We start from the raw sequence: 24,945 nt of genomic DNA, 5'->3' as shown, positions 1-24,945 counted from the left end.
TCTCAAAGGCTGGAAAGCAGTGAGGTAAGGGCCCTGAGCCGAAGCCAATTAGCACTCGGTAAACAAATCGGATCATTTTGCTTTCTGCCCAATTTCAGGCCCGCCTTCTGAGCAGCTCAGATGAGAGTTCTTAAGAAAAGAAAAAGTTCAAATTCCCATAGCGATTCAATTTACAAAATGGCTTCTATTTGATTTGTGGAGGAACAGCCTGTGTTTTGTTTTGTGTCAGAGCTTCTGAATGGCAATTCCAAAAAAATGTGCTGAGTCATGAATCCCTAGGGAAAGAAGATTTTGACAAGAACAGGCAAGAGCTGTGACAGTTATGTGATTAGGAATAACAGAGGTTCGTTATTCTTCCAAATGAAGCCCTTTAATGCAAACATTAACCCTACACCTGTTCCCGGAACACTTGATGCCTCCCTCAGGTACAGAGAAGCAATACATTTAAGAATGACAACGACAAAAATAATAGCTAATATTTTATTGGACATCTACTACGTATCAGGTATATATATTGGGAATCTTATTTAATTCCCACAATAGCCCTATGATGTGTTTTATACATGAGGAAACTGAGGCTCTGAGAGGCTAAATAATTTGCTCACAGTCACCTGGCCACAGGGACTGAGATAGGCAATCTGGTTGTGGAATCACAACCTTAACAAGTATGTACACTGCAGTCCCAAGTATTATCCATGTATTCATAGAGCTCTGATCATTTTAACTGACTGCGATTAAACTCCTTACTCAAAGAGGGATTTTACTGACATCCTTCATATGCAATTGACTATATAGCAGACAGTCCCAAGATAATTTTTTTTCTTTTTGAGATGGGGTCTCATTCTATCACCAAGGCTGAAGTGCAGTGGTGCAATCTTGGCTCACTGCAGCCTCCAACTCCTGGGTTCAAGTGACTCTCCTGCCTCAGTCACCTGAGTATCTGGGATTACAGGCATGTGCTACCACACCTGGCTAATTTTTGTATTTTTAGTTGAGATGGGGTTTCACCATGTTGATCGGGCTGGTCTCCAACTTCTGGCCTCAAGTGATCTGCCCACCTCGGTCTCTCAAAGTGCTGGGATTACAGATATGAACCACTGCACCCGGCCCAAGATTGTTACTAATGAAGGAGAAAGTGCATGGCACTGCTAATGTAAATCACGTATTTTATGTGTTCAATATAATATTCCTTCTAAGTAAAAGAGAAAATGAGATGTCCTTTGTTTCAAAATGGAGCTCCCCTTTATGTCCTGGAACATCCTGAGTTAGGATAATTCTATACCAACTGCTAAGCACCGAGGCTACCTAAGGTCACTGGACTGGTTGGCTGGCATATATGTTTGGTCATGACCTCCCAGTGCTGGAACTCCTGGTTCTTGGGAACTGTTCCTCATGAGCCCTTTAAAGGTCGGTTGCTGAACCTTCTTCTCTGCTGACATGATTACCCTACAGAAAATTTTCTCTGTTCACTAAAGGATTGGCTTTAGAGCTACCCTCCTGGCCAGGCCTAATTTCTGAACCATGTTAGAAATTAAAGGGTTTACTTTAATTTCTACAAAGAGAAACATTTTGCATTTTGATTTTGGAAATTACTTATACTTTTATAATATGTTGTCCATAGTATTATGACAATTATGTTTTAGACCATAAAATGAGGGTCATAATCTCCATCTCACAAAGTTATTATGATGGTTAAACAACATAAGCTTGAAACATATTAAGAATTCTATAAATTATTATTAAGAATTAAGACCTGCAGAGTACTCTTTACCACAAGAGGTAAAGCTGATAAACTAGCTTTTCGGAAGGCAATGGTCAAAGTAGCTAAGCATTTTGAATATGCTTTTGTCCAATAACCATGTTCCAGAGTCTGAATTATGCCAGGTAATTTATAGTTTTACATTCAAGTGACATGTCACTATAATTGGGTAGAGAACTGACTAAGAGGAGAAAAAGCAACCAAACTGATGCAAAACAAACAAAAGTATTTTATTGTAACTTAAAATTCATCCCCTAGACAATAGATAACGCCCACATTGGATGTCATTTAGTAGACATAGTGAAGATGCCTTTGGACAATTATCAGCATTGATGAATATGAAGATGTCACATCAAAGTCAAACTTTTTCAGGTTATTGGGTTTCCTGAACATAACATTGGCAAAAAGGAACTTTCAACACAACACGTAGTTTAGTTTAGTTTTTTTTTTTTTATGTCACTTATTTTATTTACCAACCTTGACAGGAACTAAAGAATGAGGTACAGAAAACTTTCCAGAAGTCTGAGTGTGGTGTAGAAGCCCAAGACATCTTGGAGCTCCATTATTGCATTATTAAGTAGAATGAACTGTTATGAAATTCTCCATATTCCAGGTTTACTACATAGAAAAGTACTATTTACCTACCTCACAGAGGTGTTGTGAGGATTCGTGTTTATAAAGTGCTTTAGGCGCCTTCGAAGAAAGGCAACATACAAGTATAAAATAATCATACATATTTCAAAATAAATGAAAAGATGATTTTGGCACAATGGGAAGGGTTCCTCCTATTTAGAGAACACTTGGCTATTTGTTTATAAAAACCCCTGACCTCTTGGGTTTTAAAAAAATTATTATTTAAAAGAATAAATGTTTTTCCATTGCCAATCTTATAAAAATTCTCAATCTAGGCTGTGTTACCAGAATCACTTGAAGAGCTCAGTAAAATTATAGATGTTTGGGCAACAGCCTACACCAGCAGAATTAAAAGTTCTATGCATGATACCCAGGCATCTATATTTTCAAAAAGATCTATAGGGAATTCTGATGCATACCAAAGTTTAAAACCCATTTCTTTAGGAAAAAACATCAATGTATTAAACATTGGAGTTTATCCCAAGGACATTTTTCTTAAGGTTAAATGCAACTGAATAAGGGTATTAATTTCTTATTGCCCTTTTCCATTCCCATATCCCATGCAGACTTAGAGCATGCATAGCACACACACACACACACACACACACTCACGTTTAGTTCTGCCCTTGAATTATATTTGATAGTGGTAAAATCTGATAGTAGCAAATAAATGCTTCACTGGGAGGATATGCAAGAACTTGCAGCCCATCCCCACTGTGCCCAAAGCAAATGGATGTTTCCCATTTGCCAGAACGGAATGATTGAGAAATGTGTTTCCAATTTGGAAACAGGTAAAATTAGCACTTCCCAGGAAACATCAGCTGAGTGGATGGCCAAGAAACAAAAGTGAGCAAGGTTGGAGTGGTCAACCATGAAGAAAGTCTACAGCGACTACTTGTCCATTTGGAGTTCACCCACATCTCAGCAAACACCTTAGGAACTGAAACAGTTTATGCTCAGTGGGTACCAAACAACATGCGAGTACTTCAGTGAGGTAAACAGAATAATGAAAACTGGTGACTGTAGGTTAAAATATCTTTTTTTAAAAAATGACCAATTTGCTCCACTGCAATTCTTAAGGCTGTTTTAGTCACCACTTTAATTTCTTGGTTGGCTTGAAGTCTTCTGTTTACTAGCAAGTCAAACATAGAGAAGAGAATGATTTATTTCCTAGTGGGCTTCACACATATCTTATCATGCTGCTTGCATCACTTTTAAAATAGGAGCCGTCTCTCTAGGTGCCTTGCAGTGGATTAAATGGAGTCGGCAGAGAAATTATACTTCTTTACACAGAGAAAGCCTTCTGAGGCTGGTCAGACTTTTTACAATGTTAAGAACTAGTGAATAACAGCAAAACAGAATAGTCCCATTGATGGTGTGGGGAGGAGAAAGAGAAAAAATACATGAGATAGAGGCTACACATACACTACATAAAAAATAGGATATGTAGAAAAAATAATAATTCATTCAGAGTCAGCCATTGTGAAATTTTGCTATGAGAAAATAGTCTTGACTCTAGAAAATTTGCTTGAGAATCTGTTAAAATATCATTGCTATATGGTATAAAATAGCAAAAATAGTGTCTTCCAATATTCCTCTAAACATTAGAGGCAACTTTGTACAAGAAAGTTGTTGGAGCTGGCTTGGGGAGTTGCTTGTTGCATGTATCCCAAGAGGGCAAGGCTGCCAGCAGCAGAATAAAACCTCCCAGCAGGACGCAGAAGCCACTAAAATAAAATGCAATCTCATAGGTCTGGGTCCAGTCATAAAACCAACCTGAAAAGACAGTAAGAAAAAAAGTAAGTTTCATGGAAATAGTATGAACATTCATCCCATACCCTAATTATATCAGTTTTATGTATAGTTATAATTAGTATACATATTACTCCACTACTTCCAACGTGGTTTACTGGGAGTTAGAAGAAGAGACTCTCAAATATTTGGATAAGAATAAGCAGGCAGGCCAGGTGCGGTGGCTCACGCCTGTAATCCCAGCACTTTGGGAGGCTGAGGTGGGCGGATCACGAGTTCAGGAGATGGAGACCATCCTGGCTAACATGGTGAAATCCCGTCTCTACTTAAAAAAAAAAAAAAAAAAAAATTAGGCGGGCGTGGTGGCAGGTGCCTTTAGTCCCAGCTACTCAGGAGGCTGAGGCAGGAGAATGGCATGAACCCGGAAGGCGGAGCTTGCAGTGAGCCGAGATTGCGCCACTACACTCCAGCCTGGGCGACAGTGCGAAACTCCGTCTCAAAAAAAAAAAAAAAAAAAAAAGCAAACATTTTGAGTTTCTCCCAAATAAGGAGTGAACGCAAATCCCAGAGCATGCATATTGGCTTTCTCAATTATATCAAAGCAGTCTTGAATAAATCATTACCATGAGATGTTCCATGCAGATTTATTTTGTACAAATCTGTGCTACTATTACAATCTGGACTTCTATATCTGGAGACATGACAAGGAAGAACAGTAAAATGGGATGACTTTAAGATAAATATCTTACCAACGATCGGTGGTCCTAGGCTATTTCCAAGTCCAGCAAAGAACATTAATATCCCATAGGCATGGGCTAATTTTTCAATTCCCACAGTCTTCGTGGTCACATATGGAAAGATGGACCAATTACCAGTAAGAAACCCCAGGATCCCAGAAAGCAACGCCAATGTGACATAGCTTTTGGCAAATGGAATTGCACACAAGGCCAGGCCCATGATGATTAAGGTAGCAACATAAAGATACAAGGTATTAATCCACTTGAAGTCAGCCAGTATCCCTAAAAGCAGTTTACCAACTGCTGTCATAATGCCTATAATGGAAATAAGTGGCATAATAAACTCTTCTTCTTTCACGTTTGAACTTCTTGCTACATCTTCCATAAGTAATGAAGGTGGAAACCCTCCGATGTCAAAGAGTAAGATAGCAATGAAAAGGGCTGAAAATACTTTGTTTTTAAAAAGAGCCACAGTTTCTCCACAGTAGTTTTTATATAACTGCCACTTCCTCTTGGCAAGCTGTTTGCAAAAATATGTCTGTTCTGCAACTTTCTTTTTGTACGTTTCAGGCTCTTTTGTGTGTGTCACTGTGGGGTTTTTATGAAGTAGGCTGTCTTGTTTCCAGTCACCATTGGCTAACGTGGTCCTGCATTTTTCCTCACTACTGTAGCTCTTCTCAAGAATGTTTATGTTTTCCTCCAGATTCTTTCCTTTTTCATTGTAAATGGAGTATTTATCTGGTAGATCTTCTGGAGCTATTTTTTTAGGCAAAGGACAATCAGAAGATTGGAGGGGTCTCATCAGACTGCCACAGGCTAATATATTTAAAGCTAAAGCACCCACAATCAGCAAGCATCCATCCAGTCCATAGAACTCAACCAGCATCCTCTGCAGAGCAGCATATATGAAAAGGCCAACGCTTGAACCTAAAAAGGGAACGGGAACTGTTCAACCTCGTAATCTGAGGCTCTCAGGATTAGAATTTGTAGTATCACAATTCATTTTTTACACTGGCATTTATATGTAACTTTATATTAAAATCATAGTAAGAAGATAGAAGATAACAATAATAAGAATAATATAGCAATACCGATAGAACATTTAAGAATTAGAATTTGCAGCTCAGACATTGTTAAGCACTTTACCCTGCACGATCATGTTTAATGCTTTTACTGATCCCATTGAGTAGGTTCTATTATTATTCCCAATCTAGAGATGAAGTGACCTAGGGCTGGAATGGTTGAGAAATTTGCCATAGATCAAAAATCTGTAAAGAACACAAATAAGATTCACACTCAGTCAGTTTGACCCCAATAGCCCATATTCTTCACAAGTATCATCGGCTGGGCGTGGTGGCTCAGGCCTGTAATCCCAGCACTTTGGGAGGCCGAGGTGGGTGGATCACGAGGTCAGGAGTTTGAGACCATCCTGGCCAACATAGTGAAACCCTGTCTCTACTAAAAATACACAAATTAGCTGGGCATGGTGCCACATGCCTGTAGTCCCAGCTACTTGGGAGGCTGAGGCAGGAGAATCGCTTGAACCCAGGAGGTAGAGGTTGCAGTGAGCCAAGATTGCACCACTGCACTCCAGCCTGGTGACAGAGTGAGACTCCGTCTCAAACAAGCAAACAAACAAAAAACCCCAAAAACCAAGTATCATCATGAAACTATTTTCTTTGCACTTATTATGTGCCAGGCTCCATGCTACATATTTATTCCAGAAAAGTAAATTTTCATATTTTACTTTTTAAAAATAGTATATTGCAGTTTAAGGATATTTATAATGGCTTGATAGTTCAAATCCATTGCTGAATCACTGGAATGAGTGATTCATCCTTTTCATGCATTAATACAATTATGAGAAAAGTAGAATTTTTTAGGGTATTTAAATTACAAAGTATGCTGGTTTATACATCTGTGTAACACTGTGAATAATTCACCTTTTTAGCACTGATCATACTAAACACACAGGGTTGCCAAGTTATGGTAACTTAATCAATTGGTACTATTCTCATCTGGTTCTGATTTCAATCTTTAATAAACTGAGCATTTTTAAATGTAAATGTCATTAGGAAATGTCATGTGAAAAATCAGGAAAAAATAGTCTGAAATGGGTGATCAAATGTTTAAAATGGTCAGTATTAAATTACATTATAACCTCATCAGGATGCCAATAGGACCAAGCTCAGAGGCATCACTGATTGCATGGATATGACTGCTATAAAAACCCATCTTATAAAACAATTCTTCCAAATAGCCAAATGGCTCTGCCTTAGAGTTGTAAGAAAATATTTTATTCGGGACCTCAGTTGTCCCTCCTTAACATGTTTTAAAGTTAACCTCTCCATTCCCAAAGGAAAAAAAACTTTGCATGCAAATATTAATGTTTCATGTTAATGTAATGGCAGCTAAAATAGTATCTTTTGGGACTGCTAAGAGAGTATCTCTTTGCTAGCTACTGAGAAGTAATAACAGTAGACAAATGTAATCCTTTCCTTCTCTCATTAAACGTGGCATATACTGTAAAAGTTAAAAACGCTACAGAAAACACACTGACAATTAAAAACAGCAGGGTGACCTCATGTACTGCTGGCTGCATTAGTACCCATTAACTATAAATTTGTGATTTTTGCCTATTTCTTTGTACAGATTCTAACAAAGTGCCACATCATTAGATACTTAAAAATGCTCTTGGTGTTTTGAAAGTTCTATATTTTCACATAGAACAAATAAATAAATGGCTTTCCTATCCTTGCCAACCAAGTTTATCTGTCAGCATGATGAAAATCAATTCAACAGATATTTATTGAACACATAAGATAGGAGAGAGTGGGGAAAATCAAATTACATATTGGAGGCTAGTTTCCTCAGCCTTCATCCCGCAAGAACATGTCTGTGGTTTAGAAAGATGCAGGATTTTTTTTCCCCCAGGGTATTGAAGAGTAATTTAGAGTTTCCTGGTGGAATTTTGTAAACTTCAAAACTGTGATTTTTAAAAATTTTAAGTTCCAGGACACATGTGCAAGACGTGCAGCTTTGTTACATAGGTAAATATAGCCATGGTGGTTTGCTGCACCTATCAACCCATTACCTAGGAATTAAGCCCTGCATGCAATAGCTAAAACTGTAATTTTTAATCTTCAAAAACAGCATCCTAATTTTAAAATAATAATTGTAAAGGGTTAAGTGAAATAAAACACTAATTATGCTTCCATGCATGTTATACATTATTACAAAGAGAGAAAATATTAAATGGTGTTCAGGGAACACAAAGCAGTGAGAAATACAGCCATGCTTTAACCCACTAATACCAGCGGTCAATAACTTCTGGAAAGGATCAGAGAGTAAATATTTAAGGCATAGAGGGTGTACAATCTCTGTCCCAAATACTCAACTCTGCCCTTGAAGCATGAAACCAGCCAGAGATAATCCATAAAAAAATGAGCATGGCTGTGTTACAATAAAATTTTATTTATGCACACTGAAATGTAAATTGCACATAGTTTTCACATATTATGAATATTCTTCTTTTGATTTTTTTCAATCATTTAAAAATGTAAAAACCAATTGTAGCTTGTTAATCATACACAAACCAGCAGTAGGCCAGATTTGGCCCATGGGCATTTGTGGACCAACCCCTGTTCACTACAGAGGAAGATCGCTTTCCCCAAACCTTCATTTCATGCCCACATTCCTTTCTTTCAACTAGGTCACAATATTTCAAGTGTTTTGATGTGGGGTTTCTTTTTAATTTTTAAAAAACTCTGCTGTGACTTTTGTTTTGCTTATCATATCTTTGACTGAAGGTGGGTTCATACTTCTCCCTAATTTCCCTTCACCTAGCTCCCTGTGAGTTGAAACTGAAAACTCCTTTAAATCTTGACTGTCCATAGTTGTTTCATTTTTTATTTAGTGTGCTGTGGACCAGGCCCCTATGCCCTCCTCTCAAGACTGAGTGAAAAGCAAGATCGTCTGTCACAGCATGCAATTCCCAACACCTTCAACACAAATACATTTGGACATTAGGGAAACCTAGGTCAGAATTATAACTGCTAACACTTGAGAGCCCCTGCCATGTGCCTTACACATACATCCCTTTCATATGTCCAATAACCCAATGTGATGGGTACTATTTGTAAATCAAAAAAAAAAAAATTCTAAGCCACCCAGCCAGCTGATGGACCCTCCCCTTGGCCAAGGGTATTCAGAAGTAAACCTGAAAAACTAGTTCAGGCCATGATAAGGTCAGGGGGATGGGGGCTGGACATGCCTCATTATACTCTCCCCTCTTTGGAATTCAAACACAGCTGACCAGTATTAACATTAAAACAGGCACCTTAAGACTGATAGAACAGACTCTTTAAGTCTGATAAGAAATACTCCCTTCTATTGATTCTATCTGCAGAATGGGAACCTTGGTCTCCACAACCCCTTGTCTTAACCCAGACATTCCCTTGTATTGATTCTAGATCTTCAGACAATAACTTAACCCTTTCAATTTACTGCCACTTAAAAAATTCTTGAATCCACCTACAACCTGGAAGCCCCTGTTCCCAGTTGTCCTGCCTTTCCAGACCAAGCCAATGTACAACTTACATATATTGATTGATGTCTTATGTCTCCCTAAAATGTATAAAATCAAGTTTAGCCTGACCACCTGAGACAGATTCTCGTGGGACTGTGTCACAGGCCATTTGTTACTCATAAAAATTCAAATATTTTAAAGAATTTGATTCTTTTCATCAACATACTATTATCCCCAGTTTACAGTTCCAAAACAGAGGCACAGAACAGTTAAGTAACTTGTCTAACACCAGATAGCTAGTGAGTGACAGAAAAGTATTCAAAACTAGACAGTGTGGATCCAGGGTTGTGCTTCTAACTCGATGTCATACTGCCTCTACAGAAAATATAGTACAGGTGAGACCCACTGTCCTTGAAGCTGCCATGCCTACTCTCACAGTCCTTCCCACACTTGTGGAAGATCCTCACAGGTTCTGCAAACTGCATTCCAACTACTCTGGATTCCCCATCTTCTGTTTTTGCATCCCTTCTCCCATCACTGCCTTAGCCATGTCCTCTGACTCTGGCCTTGTCTCCACCTAGACCACAATTCACACTTCTCACCGGTCAGTGCTTCTTCAAATATGTTGGGGAAATATACAGCTGGATTCAATTCAACCACGAATCACTTTGTTGCCACTGGGTTAGCCTCAGGAATAAAATATTAGTTTGGATCCTGTTGCCAGAATAACTACTGACGTTCTTCAGGCTATCTAAAAGCCTGACCTTCCAGGGTTACCCACCTACCATCAAGAAGCATATGTAAATTTATAACTTTTGATAATTTGGCAACTGTATGTCCTAAAAAACTCAGGAAGTGTTGGCCACATCAATTTTGATAAGAACTGTACATAACTTAAAAAAATTCATCTGAAAACTGAAAAACCACTTTTATATGTCCAGAATGCTTTTATATTTAAAAATTGTATTTTATATTTTCCCCCTCAGTGATCATCTCTTGATTACTAAAGGAATAACGAGAGTAAACAGCTTGTCATTTGGATATGCACGTAGGCCAGTGAGAGGTATTGAGAAACCAGTATTTAGAAAAATTGTAAGTTCCATATTACAAGGAGGTGGAGACATGATCAGCATCAGTCTTTCTGACAGTGGCCTTAGAGATGTTCGTTTTCCTTCCTTTTCTCCTATCTTTTTCAGTGATAAGGTGCTTTCTAGAAGCACTTTCTTTTTCTTTTAGCAATGTCTTCACCAGCATGTGACTCTCAATTTACTGGGCCCATAGGCTTTCTTTTCATATGTTATGTTGGACATAGAATGCCCCCAATTTAGATATCTTAGAGACTTTTGAAAGCCACTCCCGCTCTCTAGATTCCTCCTCTCTGGGCAGGATATCTCTGAAAGAAAGGCAGCAGCCCCAGGCAAGGGATTATAGATAAAACTCCCATCTCCCTGGGACAGAGCATGTGGGGGAAGGGGTGGTTGTGGGGGCAGCTTCAGCAGACTTAAACATTCCTGCCTTCCAGCTCTAAAGAGAGCAGCAGATCTCCCAGCACAGCGCTCGAGCTCTGGTAAGGGACAGACTGCCTTCTCATGTGGGTCCCTGACCCCCATGCCTCCTGACTGGGAAACATCTCCCAGCAGGGGTAGAGAGACACCTCATACAAGAGAGCTCCAGCTGACATTTGGCAGGTGCCTCTCTGCGATGAAGCTTCCAGAGGAAGGAGCAGGCAGCAATTTTTGCTGTTCTCCAGCCTCCGCTGGTGATACCCAGGCAAACAGGGTCTGAAGTAGACCCCCAGCGAACTCCAGCAGAACTGCAGAAGGGGGCCTGTTAGAAGGAAAACTAACAAACAGAAAGTGATAGCATCAACATCAACAACAAGGATGACCATGCAAAAGCTCCATCCAAAGGTCACCAACGGCAAAGACCAAAGGTAAATAAATCCACGAAGATGAGGAAAAACCAGCACAAAAAGGCTGAAAATTCCAAAAACCAGAATGCCTCTTTTCCTCCAAAGGATCGCAACTCTTTGCCAGCAAAGGAACAAAATTGGATGAAGAATGAGTTTGATGAATTGACAGAAGTAGGCTATAGAAGGTGGCTAATAACAAACTCCTCCGAGCTAAAGGAGCATGTTTTAACCCAATGCAAGGAAGCTAAGGAGCTTAAAAATGGTTAGAGTAATTGCTAACTAGAATAACCAATTTAGAGAAGAACATAAATGACCTGATGAAGCTGAAAAACACACCATGAGAACTTTGTGAAGCATACACAAGTATCAATAGCCAAATTGATCAAGTGGAAGAAAGGATATCAGAGATTGAAGATCAACTTAATGAAATAAAGTATGAAGACAAGATTAGAGAAAAAAGAATAAAAAGGAACAAACAAAGCCTCCAGGAAATATGGGACTGTGTGAAAAGACCAAACCTACATTTGATTGGTGTACTTGAAAGTGATGGGGAGAATGGAACCAAGTTGGAAAACACACTTCAGGATATTATCAAGGAGAACTTCCCCAACCTAGCAAGACAGGCAAACATTCAAATTCAGGAAATACAGAGAACAACACAAAGACACTCCCTGAGAAGGGCAACCCTAAGACACATAATTATGAGATTCACCAAGGTTGAAATGAAGGAAAAAATGTTAAGGGCAGCCAGAGAGAAAGGTTGGGTTACCCACAAAGGGAAGCCCATCGGACTAAAAGCGGATCTCTCTGTAGAGACCTTACAAGCCAGAAGAGAGTGGGGGGCCAATGTTCAACATTCTTAAAGAAAAGAATTTTCAACCCAGAATTTTATATCCAGCCAAACTAAGCTTCATAAGTCAAGGAGAAATAAAATTCTTTACAGAGAAGCAAATGCTGAGAGATTCTGTCACCACCAGTCCTGCCTTACAAGAGCTCCTGAAGCTAGTACTAAATATGGAAAGAAACAACCAGTACCAGCCACTGCAAAAACATACCAAAATGTAAAGACCATCAACACTATGAAGAAACTGCATCAACTAATAGGCAAAATAACCAGCTAGCATCATAATGACAGGATCAAATTCACACATAACAATATTAACCTTAAATGTAAATGGGCTAAATGCCCCAATTAAAAGACACAGACTGGCAAATTGGATAAAAAGTCAAGATCCATTGGTGTGCTGTATTCAGGAAACCCATCTCATGTGCAAAGACACACATAGGCTCAAAATAAAGGGATGGAGGAAGATTTACCAAGCAAATGGAAAGCAAAAAAAAGTAGGGGTTGCAATCCTAGTCTCTGATAAAACAGACTTTAAAGAAACAAAGATCAAAAAAGACAAAGAAGGGCATTATATAATGGTAAAGGGATCAATGCTAACAATCCTAAATATATATGCACCCAATACAGGAGCACCCATATTCATAAAGCAAGTTCTTAGAGACCTATAAGGAGACTTAGACTCCCACACAACAATAGTGGGAGGTTTTAACATCCCACTGTCAATACTGGACAGATCAATGAGACAGAAAATTAACAAGGATATTCAGGACTTGAACTCAGCTCTGGACCAAGCAGACCTAATAGACATCAACAGAACTCTATACCCCCAATCAACAGAATATACATTCTTCTCAGCATCACACAGCACTTATTATGAAATAGACCACATAATTGGAAGTAAAACACTCCTCAGCAAATGGAAAAGAAGAGAAATCATAACAAACAGTCTCTCAGACCACAGTGCAATCAAATTAGAACTCAGAATTAAGAAACTCACTGAAAACCACACAACTACATGGAAACTGAACAACCTGCTTCTGAATGACTACTGAGTAAATAACAAAATTAAGGAAGAAATAAATAAGTTCTTTGAAACCAAAGAGAACAAAGACACAATGTACCAGAATCTCTGGGACACAGCTAAAGCAGTGTTTACAGGGAAATTTATAGCACTAAATGTCCACAGGAGAAAGCAGGAAATATCTAAAATCGACACCCTAACATCTCAATTTAAAGAACTGGAGAAGCAAGAGCAAACAAATTCAAAAGCTAGCATAAGACAAGAAATAACTAAGATCAGAGCAGAACTGAAGGAGATAGAGACATGAAAAATCCTTCAAAAAAATCAGTGAATCCAGGAGCTGGTTTTTTTAAAAAATTAACAAAATAGATAGACTGCTAGCCAGACTAATAAATAAGAAAAGAGAGAAGAATCAAATAGACACAATAAAAAATGATAAAGGGGAGATTACTACTGATCACACAGAAATACAAATCCCGTCAGAGAATACTATAAACACCTCTACATAAGTAAACTGGAAAATCTAGAATAAATGGATAAATTCCTGGACACATACACCCTCCCAAGACTAAACCAGGAAGAAGTCGAATTTCTGAATAGATCAATAACAAGCTCTGAAATTGAGGCAGTAATTAATAGCCTACCAACCAAAAAAAATGCCCATGACCAAGCGGATTCACCGCCAAATTCTAACAGAGGTACAAAAAGGAGCTGGCAGCATTCTTTCTAACACTATTCCAAACAATAGAAAAACAGGGACTCCTCCCTAACTGATTGTATGAGGCCAGCATCATCCTGATACCAAAACCTGGCAGAGACACAACAAAAAGAGAAAATTTCAGGCCAATATCCCTGATGAACATCGATGCGAATTTCCTCAATAAAATACTGGCAAACCAAATCCAGCAGCACATTAAAAAGCTTATCCACCACAATCAAGTTGGCTTCATCCCTGGGATGCAAGGCTGGTTCAACATATGCAAATCAATAAATGTAATCCATCACATAAACAGAACCAATGACAAAAACCAAATGATTATCTCAGTAGATGCAGAAAAGGCTTTAGATAAAATTCAACACCGCTTCATGCTAAAAATCCTCAATAACCTAGGTATTGATGGAAAATATCTCAAAATAATAAGAGCTATTTATGACAAACCAACAGCCAATATTATACTGAATGGGCAAAAGCTGGAAGCATTCCCTTTGAAAACCGACACAAGACAAGAATACCTTCTCTCACCACTCCTATTCATCATAGTATTGGAAGTTCTTGCCAGGGCAATCAGGCAAGAGACAGAAATAAAGAGTATTCAAATAGGAAGAGAGGAAATCAAGTTATCTCTGTTTGCAGATGACATGATTGTATATTTAGAAAACCCCATTGTCTCAGCCCAAAATCTCCTTAAGCTGATAAGCAACTTCAGCAAAGTCTCAGGACACAAAATCAATGGCAAAAATCACAAGCATTCCTATACACCAATAATAGACAGAGAGCCAAATCATGAGTGAACTCCCATTCACATGCTACATAGAGAATAAAATACCTAGAAATACAACTTACAAGGCAGGTGAAGGACTTCTTCAAGGAGAACTAAGAACCACTGCTCAAGGAAATAAGAGAGTACACAAACAAATGAAAAAACCTTCCATGCTGATGCATAGGAAGAATCAATATCGTGAAAATGGCCATACTGCCCAAGGCAATTTATAGATTCAATGCTATTCCCATCAAGCTACCATTGACTTTCTTCACAGAATTGGAAAAAAACTACTTTAAATTTCATATGGAAGCAAAAAAGAGCCCGTATAGCCAAGACAATTCTAAGCAAAAGGAACAAAGCTGAAGGCTTCACACTACCTGACTTCAAACTATACTACAAGGCTATAGTAACAAAAACACCATGATACTGATACCAAAACAGAGATATAGACCAATGGAACAGAACAGAGGCCTCAGAAATAACACCACACATATACAACCATCTGATCTTCAACAAACCTGACAAAAACAAGCAATGGGGAAATGATTCCCTATTTAATAAATGGTATTGGGAAAACAGGCTAGCCATATGCAGAAAACTGAAATTGGACCCCTTCCTTACACCTTATATAAAAATTAACTCAAGATGGATTAAAGATTTAAATATAAGACCTAAAACCATAAAAATCCTAGAAGAAAACCTAGGCAATACCATTGAGGACACAGGCATGGGCAAAGACTTCATGACTAAAACACTGAAAGCAATGGCAACAAAAGCCAAAATAGACAAATGGGATCTAATTAAACTAAAGAGCTTCTGTACAGCAAAAGAAACTATCATCAGAGTGAACAGGCAACCTACAGAATGGGAGAAAATTTTTGCAATCTATCCATCTGATAAAGGGCTAATATCCAGAATCTACAAGGAACATAAACAAATTTACAAGAAAAAAAACAAACAACCCCATCAAAAAGTGGCAAAGGATATGAACAGACACTTTTCAAAAGAAGACATCTGGCCAGGCACAGTGGCTCACGCCTGTAATCCCAACATTTTAGGAGGCTGAGGCAGGCAGATCACAAGGTCAGGAGTTCAAGACCTCCATGGCCAACATAGGGAAACCCTGCCTCTACTAAAAATACAAAAATTAGCTGGGCGTGTGGCAGGCACCTGTAATCCCAGCTACTCAGGAGGCTGAGGCAGGAGAATCACTTGAAACTGGAAGGTGGAGTTTGCAGTGAGCCGAGATTGCGCCACTGCACTCCAGCCTAGGCAAGAGAGCGAAACTCCATCTCAAAAAAAAAAAAACAAAAAAAGAAGACATTAATGCAGCCAACAAACATATGAAAAAAACTCATCATCACTGGTCATTAGAGAAATGCAAATCAAAACCACAATGAGATACAATCTCAAGCCAGTTAGAATGTCAATCATTAAAAAGTCAGGAAACAACAGATGCTGGAGAGGATGTAGAGAAATAGGAATGCTTTTACACTTCAATCATTGTGGAAGACAGTGTGGCAATTCTCAAGGATCTAGAACTAGAAATACCATTTGACCCAGCAATCCCATTACTGGGTATATAGCCCAAGGATTATAAATCATTCTGCTATAAAGACACATGCACATGTATGTTTATTGCAGCACTATTCACAATAGCAAAGACTTGGGACCAACCCAAATGTCCATCAATGTTAGACTGGATAAAGAAAATGTGGCATGTATAGGCCAGGCACGGTGGCTCACGCCTGTAATCCCAGCACTTTGGGAGGCGGAGGGGGCGAATCACCTGAGGTTGGGAGTTCGAGATCAGCCTGACCAACATGAAGAAACCCCATCTCTACTAAAAATACAAAAAATTAGCCAGGCGTGGTGGCACATGCCTATAATTCCAGCTATTCGGGAGGCTGAGACAGGAGAATCACTTGAACCCGGGAGGCAGAGGTTGTGGTGAGCCAAGATTGTGCCGTTACACTCCAGCCTGGGCAACAAGAGTGCAACTCCATCTCAAAAAAAGAAAAAAAAAAGAAAGAAAGAAAGAAAGAAAGAAAATGTGGCACGTACACTCCACGGAATACTATGCAGCCATAAAAAAGAATGAGTTCGTGTCCTTTGCAGGGACATGAGTGAAGCTGGAAACCATCATTCTCAGCAAACTAACACAGGAACAGAAAACCAAACACCACATGTTCTCACTGATAAGTGGGAGTTGAACAATGAGAACATATGGGCACAGGGAGGGGAACATCACACACCGGGGCCTGTAGGGGGGTGGGGGGCTACGGGAGGGAGAGCATTAGGAGAAATACCTAATGTAGATCACGGGTTGATGGGTGCAGCAAACCACCATGGCACATGTATACCTATCTAACAAAACTGCATGTTCTGCACATGTAACCCAGAACTTAAAATATAATAATAATAAATAATAAATAACGAGACGGTTTACTTTGGACTTTCAGGAAGCAAACACAATGGCAGGAAAAAATAGCTTTTTAAGAAATATCATAAAGACAACTTTTCCAGTTTTATGGTCATTTAAATTTAAGTTTCTAAAAGTGCTTTGACAATCATAGGTGTCCATGTAAAAATTTATTAATGTTATACTAAATATCAGTTTACAATTTTAGAAGAGCTATATATTTTAGAAAACATCCCATATAAGACATAAAAAATCTATAATGTAAAATGTAAAAAAAAAAAAAAGAAAGCCACTGCCATATTTATGGTGTAAAATAAACTTTCCTTCCAGAAGTAAAGAAATTATTTTGCTACATGATTGGTAGCTGGGTAATGGTTGGTTAAACATGTCTGTGCTTGGTAACTTTTTACTTTGTTTAGAAGACTGAATGGTGACAATACTGTACTCATTTTGAAAATATACCTGTTGAAATCAGGCCAAGCGCTAGGCCTCGGCGATCGTCAAAATACTGGCACGTAATGGTCACTGTTGCAGTGTATAATAAACCACATCCAAGACCTAAGCATGAGAAGACATTGCATAAATTAAGACACTGCATTACTTCAATGCAAGAGAAAAAAGGAAAAGCAAGTATGTCTGATAAGACATTCCATTACTCACTGGCTAAAACTGTTACAAGTACAGACTCCTAGATTCCTTCCATCTGTGTAGCCCCAATAGACACCATTGGGCAGCCTCATTTTTCACCCCACACCCACCTTAAGATCAGGGTCAAGTAAAAAAGTATCCAATTTCTAAAGCATGAATGAGTAATGCCAATGTAAATTAAGACATTATGGAGAAAGAATGAAAATGGCTAAATTCACATACCAAATAGCAAATTTGATCAAGTTTGCCCCATAGAGATCTATGCCTCTTCCAAGTCCTTGCCCCCAGCTCAGTGTTCTTTCTCTTCTAAGTCCTCTAAACAACTTTTTAAAATACACTTGATCTCTCAAAGCTATTTTGTTAGCGTTTAGCCTGCACAACCCAGTCTGCAATATGAAGGCCCTGTGGGGTTCTCATATCATCTCACCACAGTGAAATTTATATCTGTAAGTCTTCATCTTTTAGAGGTGCATATTACCTTATTCAGAAGTAAAATGTAGTAATCTATTTACTTTAAAATACTTTCACCAAAAAAAGGAAGCACATACAACAAAATACTAACTATTGGTGAGCATATGGTTGTTTGCTATACTATTCTCCACTTTTCTGTAAATTTGAAATTATTTTATAATTAACAACACAAAAGATGTTACAACTAAATTTCTCTTCCTGAATCCCAAGGGTAATATTTATCTCCAGATCATCTCCAAGGCTCTCGTTTGTTAGCTTAATATTTTCTTCCCTTTTAAGAATCTGACAACCCCAGTTTGTTTTTCATATAATTCTCCGTTGGCCCTCAGTCATTTACTTTATGCCTTTTTTCCACAACATTATCTGTTCTTGAGGATCACTCTAAAACAACACATACGCCATAGTCTAATAACTGAATTTTAACTATGGCCTATTATGTGAATTATTAAGGTCATTTTCATTACTTAAAATAGCTACCTGGACTATGATTTAAAAGAACACATGAGTTTAACAAATACACTGCATAAACATTTTAGGAAATCAGCACTTAACCCATGACTCAGATGATTATCCATGATTGCACACAGAGTCTTATTAATGAAATGAGAGAGATTAAAACAACTAGACTTTAAATAACCCTTTAAAAATAGAGTGCCCTTTTATGTCATTTATGGGGAAAAAATACTCTCAAAATCTAAGACATGAGTTGGATTAATTTATATAGTTGTCATTACTACACAGAGGACACTTTAAAACATGAAATAAGAACTGTTTCTAACCAATCAATTTTGTGAAGCCAAAAAGTGTCACCCTTAACTAAGATTATTTCTGAAAGCCTTTGGAGGCGGTTTTATTGTAAATAATGCAAATGTAAATTTGCATTATTTATTCATGCTTTCTGTGATTTCGTTGTCAGAGCTGTGTCAAAGGTTAAGCATTGAAGACATGAAAAAAAGACATTTCAGATTACTAAGTGTCAATGCCAAAAAAGTTGAAACAACAACTTTTAAACTTTAAATCTTATACTAAAATGAATTTTTTAAAATGATTTAAAGGCCTTAGGATTCAGATAAGATTACCTCACTTTTTTTTAATGTAGCAGAAATCTGAAATGCATTTACTTCAAATTTGTCAGAAAGCAAAAGGTGAGGCCAGGCACGGTGGCTCATGCCTGTAATCCCAGCAGTTTGGGAGGCCAAGGTGGGAGGATCACTTGAGGTCAGGAGTTTGAAACGAGCCTGGCCAACATAGCGAAACCCCATCTCTACTAAATATACAAAAAATTAGCCAGGCACGCAATGGTGTGCACATATGGTCTCAACTACTCAGGAGGCTGAGGCAAGAGAATCACTTGAACCCTGGAGGTGGAGGTTGCAGCAAGCTGAGATCGCACCATTGCACTCCAGCCTAGGCAACAGAGCGAGACTCTGTCTCAAAAAAAAAAAAAAAAAAAAAAGAAAGAAAAGAAAGCAAAAGGTGGCATGATTCCTTTCTTCATCTGCATCAGGACAACCTTAAACCAGCAGTCGTTAAAGAGAAGTCTATGTACCTACGGTCCCTAAGATCTTTCATGAAGTTAGTCAAGTCAAAACTATTTTTATAATAATACTGAGATGTTCTCTGCTTTTTTCACTATGTTCACATTTATGCTGATGGTGCAAAAGAGATGCTGAGTAAAACTGCAAAAAGCCTACCACAAACCAAACTAGACACTTCAGAGGCTTCACAACCACACCCTCACAGTCAAAACAAACACATTTGTTTTCAATGCTTCACCTGAATTACAATAATTGCTGCAAGGATAAGGACTTAAGTGATTGTTTTATAGCTAGCTGAAATAACCACTTTTAAAATATAACATCGTTTTATTTGAAACAATGTCTGACAGACAAACTACGGTTATTTAACCTGGGGTGTCTGGCTGATATTTTCTTGGAAATGAACCAACGCTGGGAAACAACTGACAGTAATTTTTACCAATGATAAAATTCATATTTTCCAGCAAAAAAAAAAAAAAAAAAACCCAGAATTTTGGAAAACTTGTATCTGTCACCATGCATTTGACAGCTTCCCAATCCAGAAAGATTTCTAATGAGCTTTTTGGTAATATTAACCAAAGTGATGTTTTACAATGAAATGTGTTAATATTTTTAAGTTCTTGCATAACTCAACAAATTGATATTTTTCAAATAGCCAATGCATGAAGCTACAAAATTAAGTTTGAATAAAGATCTATTCAAAGCACAAAATGCACACACAGATTTACTATAACAGACTATGAAAAGTATACTGATATGGTATCAGGTTCCTCATTGCAATTAATCCTTAGGAAACTATCACTTAACAAATTTCGGTAGAGGAATATCTATAATTACCTGAAAAGACTCTTAAACACTCTTCCCTTTTCTAATTACATCTTTGTATGAGACCAGATTTTCTTCATATACTTCAATCAAGAAGCATATTGTAACATATTGAGTACAGAAGTAGATAGGAAAATATAGCTGCCTTCTATGAAACCAGACATTAAAGAGATTTGCAGACATGTAAGACAATGGCACTCTTCTCATCAAATTTTGTTTTGCTTTGGAAAACAGAGTTATTTTTCATAATAAATATGATATTTATGTTAACATCTACTGGATTTGTTATCTTGAAATGAATAGCTAAACAAATATTTTTAAATGTCTTATCTCTTAATACAGTACATTTTAATAGACTAAATCTAAGTATAATCCTCATAATCAAAAGTTTCCAGGTGTTCTAAACAGAAGAATGTAAAGGGTTCCAAGATTAAACAGTTTGGAAACCACTGCCTTAAAGCATTCCTTGGCCTCCAACCAGTTTGGATCAGGCCCCTACCAGTGAAAAAATTCTGTGTGCCAACCTCCAGTAAAAGAATAACAATTTTAAAATTAAATACTTGTACTACTGACAATTCACAGCAATAGTATTAGTAAGGCATAGTTGTTTCCCTTTCTTTAAATGGTAAAAACTAAATATATTTACATGTTGTAACATTTCTTTTCCACACTTTACCTTCCATTTCACACACTGGAGACACAACTTCAGAGGTCTCTTTCCCCTCATCTCCTCTCATCAAACCAGACATCAAGCTCTTTATCACACCCACAGCCTAAACTGTCAACCTCAGTCTCCCTCTGCACTAACACTGCCTCAGTTCACCTCCTCATCTTTTTTTTTTTTTTTTAATCTCATCTAAGGCCTCTTAATAGCTGTCTCAGCCTTCAGTACTTTTCCCACCAATCTGTCTTCTAAATTGTTGTCATACAGTTCTCATCATGTCATACTACTGCAATAAAGACCACATAAAACTTAGCATCTGGCCTCTGTTAACACCATACTTTGACATATTTGCAACTCCTCACACCATCTGTGCATTCCTTAACAAACACGTATAAAAAGACTGCTGTTTATCCATTCTATCTTGCGCCTCTGAGTACTTAGGCTACTGAAATGTCCTCCTCACACCATCCCCACTCCCCTTCCAACCGTATCCACTTGAACCACTTCCTGCCTGTTCTTCAAGACTTAGCTCAAGCATAAATTAAGCATGAAGCCTCCATGCTGTCTCCCCTGCACACACACATACATTGGCTTCCTTTCGTCATTGCACTTATTGTGCTGTGCTACAAGTTACATATTTTCAAGTCTATTCCTCCAACTAGACAATTGGTTGTGTGACATCGGCAAAGTCATTTAAACTCTCTAATTCCTAGTTTCTTTATCTGTAAAACAATCTCGTAAGATAGTTGTAAAAATTAAGAGACATAAAAAATATACAGATGTAGTTTCTGTCCCTACACTATCATGAGTAAAAATCCATTATATTGGTATACTTTTTTCATTTTTCACCTGAGTATTATGGCATTATGTAGATACTGCCTCAGACTACATTAAAAAATCATAGTATCTTATTACACCTGCATATCCATGACAGTTAAAGATTATCTTCAATTATATAACAATTTTGAAAGGGGGGGCTTGTAAATCTCTATTTCTGCTAAAGCAAATATACAGGAAATGCTCTTTATCTCATTTGGCAGAATTACAGTAAGAGAATCAGACTGTCTACAAACATGTTCTTTTCCCTCCCCACTCTCAGTGGACTATGTAGATATTACCAAAAAAAGGGCAGTGGCGGGAGGTGGGGGGAAGAAAATGGAATTCTTCCAAAAATCAGGAAGGGAATAATAAGAAAACCATAATCAGCTAGCTAAATAACAATATATTCTAAAGAAAAGAGAATACAAGGAATTGATTTTGAGTTGTGCTTTTCAGAAAAGCAAAGAGAAATTATTAGAAAGAGGCTTGAGCAAATCATTACAGGCACATTCCCTGCACCACCACCTCCTACCCACCTAATTTTCATCTCCCACTGTATTGCCTTTTGCCCGATTTAGCAAATTTACTGAGAAAACAGGAGCCTCAATTACCAGATTTGGCTGTGTGGCTTACAATCACTTGCCAATATATAAAGATTTCTAATGAGCTTGTTGGCAATATTAACCAACGTGATGTTTTACAATGAAATGTGTTAACATTTTTAAGTTCTTGCATAACTCAGCAAACCAATATTTTTCAAATAGAGAATGCATGATGCTACAAAATCAGGTTTGAATGAAGATCTATTTAAAGCACAGAATAAACAGAGGCCGGGTACAGTGGCTCACACCTATAATCCCAGCACTTTAGGAGCCCAAGACCACGGATCACCTGAGGTCAGGAGCTCAAGACCAGCCTGGCCAACATGGCAAAACCCCATCTCTACTAAAAATACAAAAATGAGTCAGGTGTGGTGGCATGCTCCTGTAGTCCCAGCTTACTCGGGAGGCTGAGGCAGGAGAATCACTTGAACCCATGAGGCGAAGGTTGCAGTGAGACTCCGTCTCAAAAAAAAAAAAAAAAAGTACAGCATAAACAAATGGATTTACTATAACAGAGTACAAAAGCTATACTGATATGGTATCAGGTTCCTCATTGCAATTAATCCTGCAATCTGACAAGTTGGTACAGGTTTTCATTTGAGCTACAAAAACCCAACAAAACAACATCATGTTTTCAAATTGTTAGTTTTGGAAAAAATCAATTAAATGGTAAAACAGAATTATATCATTTAATACACTTTAGTATTCTTTTGACATTTTAGGTTGTAATATCCAATATAACTTTAATTTCTTTTGCTATATTTTTAAATCTCTTACACAAATATTTCTGATTCAATAGAACTTCAGTAGCCAAAAACTACTGCTGTATGGGTCAGAAAGGAATTTAAGGAGAAAGGAACAAATACGTATTAAACATCTCTATATGCCTCTTTATAAACATTATCTCATGAATAGTCACAATACCTCCGTGAACTCATATCAGTGCCATTTTATAAAAAAATAAAAATGGAAGCTCAGAGAGGCTGAATAATTTTTCAGGTCATAAAACAAATGATAATGGTTTATGCTAGCTAGCATTCATTGCATTATGTCACACATCTTCACAAACTCCTATAAGATGGGTGCTATTATTATGCTCAGTTTAAAAATGAGAAAACAGAAGTTACAAAACATGTTTACAGTCACACAGCTGGCAAGTGGATAAAAGAAGGTTAACCCACATGGTCCAACCCCAGAGCCTGCCTGCTAGTCAGTGTGTGATCTTTCCCTTGGTCACACTGTCTAGCTAAAGAGGCCATCTAGCTCATTCCAGACAAATGAAAGTCCTTAGGATATGATTCTGCACAGAACTGCATCTTATAAATGTTACCATTAGACTGAACCCTTCTTATTTTTCTAAAGAGCTCATGATACAGGAATGAGATTTTAGACTGTGTAATAATTTCCTGTCACTTTTTTTTCAATTTGATACTCTACTTCAAATGGTAACAGAATGAAAGTGCCAGTGTTCATTATTATCCCATTTATTTATCCCACAAACATTCCATGAGCCCTATACTATGAGCCTACTGATGAAATAAAACTGTGAAGAAATCAACCATGGTGGTAAATATTAATAATTTGCCAGCAAGCAGTAACTCACAGGTCCTCAATAATTACCGTGGTGAGAGATATTTTTATTAATTGAAATCTAACTCAACTCTTTATTTTATTGTTATCTTGCTTGACATCATTTAGTCCTCACAAGACCCATACGAGGTAGGTTTCTTAGCCTGCCTTCACAGATGAGGGAGGGTACAGTCATTCGTGGAGATGAAGGAGCTTGCTCAAACTCACAGAACCTGTGTCTGCTGACCTGAAGTCCAGTGCTCCCTCCACGAGCTGACAGCTTCCTCTTAGTCACTGAGAATCAGAACCTATAGCCAATCAGAGCTATGTACATCCTCAGACCTGAGCCTGTTTTCTGACCCAGAATCCACTAAATGAAGGAAAGGCCAGGACTCTAGGAGGAAGGACATTGCAACAAACATGATGACAAGTTTGTGTATATGGAATGATAACGTGAGTCTTTCCCCAGAGAGAACTATGCCATCTGTTTAAGTAACTGTACACTGAGGAAAGTGAAATACATTTTGAACATTGTTGTTAGAGACATGAAGAGTTTGCATGGCTTCCCCTTAGAGTGGGCTTACATGGGGCAGGCGATATATGGGATTATGCCTCAACTGCCCAGCCAATGGTCCTTTCCCCAGTCCCTGATATTTAATTATAGCACATATACACAACAGCTGATAGAACTCCCTACATTGTTCTTTGGTCCCT

The 24,945-nt window shown here is 37.9% G+C and overlaps 1 protein-coding gene across 1 annotated transcript in view; it reads right to left on the bottom strand.

The window, feature by feature from the left end:
- Positions 1-1,969: 1,969 nt before the first annotated feature.
- The window catches only part of SLC16A9 (solute carrier family 16 member 9), a gene marked incomplete at its 5' end in the record, with an annotated part of 58,531 nt that continues 35,555 nt past the window's right edge, over positions 1,970-24,945 (bottom strand). The window contains 3 exon segments of the mRNA NM_001133261.1: positions 1,970-4,168; positions 4,894-5,808; positions 17,558-17,653. Of these exon segments, the coding sequence (NP_001126733.1) occupies positions 3,990-4,168; positions 4,894-5,808; positions 17,558-17,653 (1,190 nt within the window). The 3' untranslated portion in view covers positions 1,970-3,989.

This window comes from Pongo abelii, chromosome 8 (assembly GCF_028885655.2).
Source record: "Pongo abelii isolate AG06213 chromosome 8, NHGRI_mPonAbe1-v2.0_pri, whole genome shotgun sequence".
NCBI classification, from domain to species: Eukaryota; Metazoa; Chordata; class Mammalia; order Primates; family Hominidae; genus Pongo; species Pongo abelii.
This window is presented reverse-complemented; position numbering and strand designations above follow the sequence as displayed.